The 8,125-nt window shown below is 44.0% G+C and overlaps 1 protein-coding gene across 1 annotated transcript in view; it reads right to left on the minus strand.

Annotated features, from left to right (window-relative positions):
- The window catches only part of BRF1 (BRF1, RNA polymerase III transcription initiation factor subunit), a 162,416-nt gene that overhangs the window by 115,480 nt on the left and 38,811 nt on the right, over positions 1-8,125 (minus strand). Inside the window, exon 3 of the mRNA XM_026039205.1 lies at positions 7,420-7,593. Coding sequence (XP_025894990.1) covers positions 7,420-7,593 — 174 coding nt within the window. The remainder of the gene's footprint in view (positions 1-7,419; positions 7,594-8,125) is intronic.

Here is an 8,125-nt window from a genome sequence, read left to right on the forward strand (position 1 = left end):
ACCAAATACTGAGAGGACAGACCAGCTGCTGAATTTAAATAAACCCTTATAACATCCATTAAAAAAAAAAAAAATGGGTTGGATTCTTCCATTCCTTGTAACTCCGTGCTGCAGGAGGCCCAACACAGTGACACAGAGCCCAGGACTGCCAAACAGCACCCACGTGGTCTACCCACCCATGCCGCAGTCCAAACCCACAGCTACTGTATCTATATATATTTCCAAAAAGGTGTGTTTTGACCTTCATTGTTCAAGATTTCACTTAAATGGGATAAACAGAAAAGAACAAAGCTACCAAGCCCCATCCAGCTCACAACCTTTACAGGCTACCCTGTGAGCCCTTCCTTTATGGCTAGATGTGCTGTTCTGTGCTGCGTTATGGRAAAGTTGGCAATTTGGGCCACCTGCTGGGTGCCAGGAACCTGAGGGAAAAACATCGGCCACTTGTTGGCCGTTTTTCCTAAGGGAAACGTCAGCCATGGATTTGATGGGGCAGGATCAGGTGTCTCCTTGCCGGCATGAGAGGTTAAATACTTTTCTACCCCACGTTATTAACAAGTTAACAGAACAGCAGATTTCCAGAGCGTATAATTCTTAAACAAAATATTAGCTTTAACAAACACACACAAACTTGCAGCCCTCCTCCTCCTTTTGGACAGTATATATAGAAATCCTATTAGCTGGAGAGATCAACATTCTTATCGGAGTTTCCAGGATGCTGTAACATGCAAAATTAGAGCAGCTCTCTTAAGTGGGTCAATTATCACTCCAGCACTTACTGCAGCTTTGCCCGCCCTCCCTCCCTCCCTGCCACAGCCGTAATGGGCATTTAGCACAAGGACTCACGCAGAAATGCTTGGAGCCGGCACCCTCCCCAGTGTAAAGTGCCTTTCCCTTCTTTTATTTTCAAAATCCAGAAAGGGCAAAGAAATTCACCCAAGTACAGACTCTCCACGTTAAAATTACAGTCTCCTCACGGATAAATTCTGTGACTTTCAGGGATAGGGCACCMTAGAGGAAAACGCTATTTGGCGGTCACCTCATCATTTTCTGCCACACCTGAGCCACACACGAGCCACCAGCAGAGCTTCTCAGGGCCATTTACCACCTCCCCAGCCCCGTCTCCCAGACAGGGCTCTACAGAGGCCAATCTTATAGGTTTGGAGTCCTGTTCTTCTGAAGAGGGTGTTATTTAAAAGGCACTGCAAAAATAGATGCAAGAAGAAGAACTCAGGTTGACACCCAAGGTACTCAGCACCACCACAGGATGAACACACCTGCAGGGGACTCGCAGGCATTCCCTTGGGACCCAAGGGAAACCCAAGCTCCTCTGGAGCACATCAGGAGACAGACAAGAGACCTTGCACCCATCACCAGCCTCCCTTGCAGGTGCCAGGAGCAGCCCCTGCATGGAAAAGAGCAGCTGCAAGAAGAAACAAAGACACGGACGACTGGCTCCGGATGGCAGGAGGACAACAAGGTTTCTGAAACAAGCTCCTTCGTGCAACAAGAGGACAGAGATCATCACCAAGACACAAAACTCTCAACATCATTTGGGCAAAATTCATATTAATAGCAAATAATAGCACGAGAGAGGTCTGCATACAACATCAACTGGTACCAGGAAAAGAAGAAATTATCTTTCCCTTTGAGAGGCGAGGTGAAACTTCATTCTCTCACCAACATGCTTTTCTCTCTCTCTTCAGCAGAGAGGTGTGAGGCAGCACTAAGTGGAAAGCTCTGATGATTCTGCTTCACTCCATGGAAAGAGGCCAGGATACACTGGCCCCGGGTCACGAGCCCTGCTGCTCAATTGAGTAGTCCCAGCCTTGGATTGCAAGTGGGTGAGCAGAAGAAACAAGGAGCAGAATTTAAATTTCCACTGCTGCCGCTGGCTGCCCTCTGCCCTAAATTTCCATAGCATTTTTTCCTGTAGTCCAAAATAAAAATGATCACATGAGCCATGCATTAGGGAACAGATGAACTATATGGAAATACACACAACTAATACAGGGCCAGAATAGCCACACCATAGTTCAGGTTGCAGATTTTCATTAACAGGCTAAAAAACCCTGTACCATGCATTTTAAAGAACGGCATTTGTAAAACTGCATTTTGWAGTGACTGCACGTAGCTTTTCCAAGACTTCCTTAGGTCTAGAAAGTAACATTCTACCTCTTTTTACTACACAAAAAAAAAAAAAAATCCAGGGAAATGAAATAATTTGTCTTAGTAAATACCACATGTATTTTTAACAATACAGTTTAAAATCACCTTTTGATCTCTTATGTTACGTTCTTGTCACACTCACCACTTGCACACAAAAAATTCAGAACGTAACTCTATTTAATCAGAAGCAAAAGGGCAGCAGCTAAAAAATAGAAGTCCACAGAAGAAGAAAAAATAAAAAGTTTTTATTAACTTCTTAACTAGAGCTCTAAAATTTTGTTGATTAAAGTCTAATTTCAAAAGCTAACTTTTTAATTGGGAACGCTAGGGCCTGCTGGCTCCAGCAAGCTTGGTAGAGGTCAAAAGATTGTTGGAGACCTAATTTTTCATTTCTAATATAAAAGGAAGCCTTGCCCTTTTCCTTGCAAAGATAGACCTTGAAGTGTTAGCAGGGAAACAAGGAATGTATCCATCAAAGGCTCTCATGGTGAGGTTATACAAAGCCTCCCAAGACAGTGTGGGAAGCCAACAGAGTTTGCAAACACTCCAAAGGAAATTAGCTGAACTTGGCCTGCAAATTCCAAACACAGAGAAGGGTTCAGTAGCTGGCACCTAGTCTAGAATTAGAGACTCAAGCTCAATTCCTTACTCCATCACAGATTTTCTGGGTAGCTTTGAACGTATCTCTCCACTCCAGTTCTGCACCTGGAAAATGAAGATAAATACTCTCAACTTCCCCTTACTGCAACACGAAAATAAACACATTAAACTGGGAGGCAGTCAAATAGCTTGGCAATGGAGCATGAGCACTGCAGGCAGATAGGAAATCCACATGGAAAGAACAAAGTCCTGCCCCATTCCATAACGAGATGCCCAGTGACACCTTCCTGACCCTTCCTYAAGCCAAAGGGAGGTCCATGGAGCGCAGAAAGCAGAGGAGAAGCATCCTACACCCTCCAAGCGAGTGCAAGCTCCCACGGAGCCCAAGGAGACCAGACTTTCTCCTGCTCACCACCCCCAAACTCAGGGACAACCTCTGCTATCCCAATGGCAKGCAAGTTCCTCCAAGAACACCTCAGAGGAGAGGCCCAACTTGGGTGCTCTGAACACAGAGGAGGATCCTGTCTCCTCCACCAACCCTCAAATCCTCGGAAGCGCCGCCGAATGAGCAGAATGTGTCAGGGATGTCCTGCTAGGAAGGGGGTGGGRGGCCTTGCTGCAGTGGTGGTGGGGGGACCTGCCCCCATGTCCCCTCCACAGGCAAACAGGGGCCTGTTTGCACAAGACAGCGGCGAGGGAGCGGCACGAGGGCGCCTCGCACGTGGGAAAGGGCTTGTTTGCCAAGCGCCAGCAGGAGCTCTGAAGGAAAAAACAGGAGGGTGGGRACAGGAGACAAACACATTTATCTCCGATTAAAAAAAAAAAACAGGCGATAGGGTGGGAAACACTACAAGCAAAATAGTGTATTTTTTCTTTTTAATAGAGTCAAAAAGTTAAAAATGGAATAAAAAGTGCCTCGATTAAAACACACTGATCCCCCCCGGGCAAATCCTAGCGGAGCCTCTCGTCGTCTCGGAGCAGGCCGCGCTGATCCCCGCGTCGGCCCAGCCCGCGCTCGAGGCCCGCGACACGCCGCCAGCGGCAGCGCCAGCTAAAAACCTCTTTGTTTCCATCCGGTCATATGCAGCGGTGGAAAAGCTGCTCAAAACATGAAAGGAAAACAACCGAGGGCTGTTGCTATTCCAAGAAAYAAACTGGGAGCTGGATCCCGCGACGCGCAGAGCACTCGCAGCGCCGGCTGATGTGGGATGTCACAGGATGGCTCCGAGCTGGAGCCGACGGGCAAGGCAGCCAATTCTGCCCAGCTTCACTTAAAATCATTACTTCTCCCACATGGATTTTGCAGCTTGTCTTTATTGCTGGCACTAATACTGTAAACACATTCTATAAAGAGAATAATGCTCAAGTTTTCAGYGGTTGCTCATCAGAAGGATACAAGGCCTCCCAAATTTAGCTGGCACCTCCCAAATTTACCTGATAGCTAATACACCATCTTCCCTTTAAAAGTAAATGAATGAAAAGCCACGTTGAAGTCACTGCCTTGTGGATTTCCTGTGTGAAGTGACCTTSTGGAAAACAAACATGCAAAATGACTTCAGATCTCAAATACAGCCCCAACTTTTCCAAAGAACTATAAATAAAAACTGTATTTCAGATGCTTTTTATCTGAAAAAATTCGTATAATTTAAAGAGAACATAAAAATAAGCTTTTATTACTTAAATAATAGTTTGCATTTTTGTATTACTTAAGCAATACATAAGAACTAAAGACAACAATGTTTGTCTGTTACAGACTGAGGTTTACTCAGAAAAAATTCAGACCTTTTCATCAGACCCTCTAGAATTCTCCTTGCCCTCTCACAGGGGCTCGCTGGCACCACGTACATTATGAAAAAGAGAAGGCTAAGCAGATATCCACACAAGATAATACATTCCAACCCTCGAGCTGAGCTCAGTGCAGACAATTAAATCCTGTTCTCCAATCCCTTCCCACTCCTTCGGTTCTGCCGCTGTGAGGACACAACATTTCCTGCATCTGGTTGTATCTCTCCAGCCACAGCTTTGCTCCTTCTACCATTTTTTTTTAAGAGACACGCTGCCTCCTGTTCTCAAAGCTAAGCCATTCCCACGGAACCTCTCCAGCCTCCATGACTCCCACGTCACCTTACTCATTCATTTGGGCAGCCCGAAACCAAGCCACTGCCTCTGACTTCTGAAAATGCTGCTCTTTGCATCTTCTGCCTCTTTCCTCTAAAACACAGGCTCTGATCTTCAAAGTCCTAACTTCCTTTTTTTAAATTCCTCCCCAATAATTTCTTTACAAAAGTTCTGTTACAACAATGAACACTTTAAACTCTAAATCTATGGTTTAGCAGTATTGTATAAATCTAAAAATGTTATAAATACTGATATATTTGGTACAGCATCTCTCTCATCTCTGCATGCTGTCCTCGACTGGCTTCTCCAGAAGCCCCAAACCAGCTGGAAAGGTTTTCATTCCCCTGAATGCACAACCTGACTCTTGAGAAAGCCTCTTGCCACTTTGCCATCCTTCACAGGAGCTCCTGGTCCTTCTGGATGGAGGCTGCCTCCTCCTGCCCATTTCTGTATTGCTGGGCTGGAAACAAACCCAACACCCCAATACCAATGATTATTCTATGGAGACCTGAGTGTATTTTAATTTCAGAAGTCAGCAATTCACACCCAAGGCTCCAGGGTTTCCAAATTTCTAGGGAAAGGGCAAGATATCAGAAGAAGAAGGGATAACTCAATGTTCAGAATCCACAGTTTTGGCCCCCCACCTTTTTTTTAAAGCACACCGGACCTGAAAGACTAAAAAAGACTAAGGTCTTTGGAAAACGCAGTCACAACACATCCACCACAATCTAAACTCACACTTCCAAATAAAAAGCTCTTATCTTTAGATATACTCAAAGGGAATTCCTAATGTCAACTGCAACATGTAGTTTATGTAACGGATTTTAAAAGTCAACACTAACAAAAATGCACCATACAGTCACACACCACCACTTCCCCATTGCTGGATGGCAAAGTAACCACACAAGAGAAGACGAAGTATTTTGTGATACTAATACAGAAGACAGAGACCATCCTTGCAGTCTTATTCATATCATACTCCTGGCATTCTATACATGAAGTATCACATAGGARGTGTTCTCCATTTAATGAGAAGGAAAAAAAAAGGGGGGAAATAAACTCAGGTACTTACAAAGTGTCAACCAGAGCAGTACATGTTGCATGAAAGAGAGATACGTGCTGAAACACTTCAAAGGGGATGTGAAAGACAAGCAGAGGCCTGTGGTTTGTCGCAAGGGTTAGCCACGCTTGCTCCACGGCTGCTGCTGCGCTGCAAGAGACCCACCTGCCTATTACAGCCATATTGCTTCAAATCCTTTTTATCACTACCAGAGAGGAAAAGTGGATTTGCATATTATGGCAAGGCTATCATTTGGTAATATTAAATAATGACTACAAATAAATTACTTCTAAAACAAGTGACATGAGCATAAAAAATATTGGCAGTGCTCGTAATTCCATACTGCCTCTGCAGTAATGATAGCCTTACGCTATTCCAAGTTTATAGAAAGATTTTGCAGTAGAAAAATAACGATAGTAAAGCCTTCCTTTCATAATTTCATTATTCCTGCAAAAGCACCTTTTTAACATGCAAATATAATGACCAAAACATTATCACACAGCACCAATTTCAAGATTCTGAATATAATTTTTGAATGTAGAAAAAAATCTCAGATCAGTAAAGAAATTTCAGCTGTCCAAGTGCTAAAAGAAATATAAAAGAACTGAAATAAACTTAAAAAAATCAGCTCAAATAAGATACTGACAGCTAATGCAATATACAAGTAATTTCTTACATTCTCTTGTGTTTGTAATACTGAATCCAAATTCCAGTAACTGAGACACAGATAAATAAAAACATAAACATAAATTTGCATGCCCATCAGTATGTAAAGCTTACAAGGAAGTTAACAAAATTCTACAACACAAAAATAGGGCAAGTCTACAGCAAGGAGTACTCGCTGGCAACTTAAATCTATGTGTGGTTCAATCTGCAGACACTGAATTGCCTTTTTCCCCTAAACCAAAACAATGATTATACTGCCCTTCCCACAATAACTAAAGGAAGGAAATTAATGCATCTTGATGGGAGGCCTAGTGGAACTCAGATCTGCTCTTTCATGCAGAGAGCACAGGAAGCTTGGGGTTAATTTTTGGCATTTTTTAAAAAAACACTATCAAAGAGCAGGAGGAGGTTTTTTTTTTTTAAATTATGTATAAAATGTTAAGTAACAAGAAATTAAGACTTACTGAGGGGAGGCGGAGTGGAATTAATAGATCCTTGTAAGTAACACTAAGTACGGTACATTTAGAAAGGGGAAAGATTTTACTCGAACATAGGGGGAAAAAAAATCCCACACACTTCATTATACAAAACCAGCGGTTATGAAATTACCTCCTAAACACTTACCTTCTCAAACGCAGAAAAGCAGTCAAACTAAACAACTAAAGTTGGATTTTTTTCTTCACTTTTTCCTTCACATTTCCTTTTCGCTACTGCAGGAACAGCGCTTGCCCTCCCAGGGCAGCAGCTAGGGCATCCTGCCCAGGGGCCCAAGGGACAAGTGCCACGGCGCACGTGTGAAAGGATACGAGGCGTCCCCTCGGTGCGGCACACCAGGTAGAGACAGGCGGCGATGACGTGGGTCATCTTCCTCCCGCGGGTCAGGTGCTTGCTCACAGCCATCTTGAAGAAATTGAAGGCTGTGTCCAGACAGTGCTGATTGAGCTGGAGCTGGTTTCCCAAGTGGTGGATCTGCCGTTTCCCTACAAAAACAACAAGAAAGAAAGGATGTTGAACAACTTGGCAGCTATGGTGGTTTATTTTATATTGTCCTCTTTTTTTTTTTAAGGCAAAACTGAAGGGGGAATTTTGGTTTTCATGTCTGTGTGAAATACTTAAGTTGTACCTGATATTTGCCCAGCTTCTGGGAGCTGTAAATCATCAGAACCAAAAAAAGAGTCTATGATTCATTTTGGACACCCAGTGCTCAAACACATGTGATCCCTATGCCCTGGAAGACCAAGGTGCAGCCTTCAGCCTAAGTGATGGGTCACAGCACAGCCAAGACCTCTGAGGCAAAAGGCCATTCTTGCCCTGCTGGAGAGAGACTGATCATTAACACTTGGTTATCTTTAGAGATGAGTTTCTGAAAACATCAGATCATGGCACGCTGGCCACTAAGGTGCAAACAAACGAGAGCTCTTGCTGCAGGTCTGTGAGAAGCCACGACGTCTGCAGCTCCTCCCAGCACAGACCCAACCTCGATGCCAGGGAGCTGTTCTCGGGGCACCCCTT

Source organism: Nothoprocta perdicaria, unplaced genomic scaffold (assembly GCF_003342845.1).
Source record: "Nothoprocta perdicaria isolate Ctin4 unplaced genomic scaffold, notPer1 scaffold_223, whole genome shotgun sequence".
Classification (NCBI taxonomy): Eukaryota; Metazoa; Chordata; class Aves; order Tinamiformes; family Tinamidae; genus Nothoprocta; species Nothoprocta perdicaria.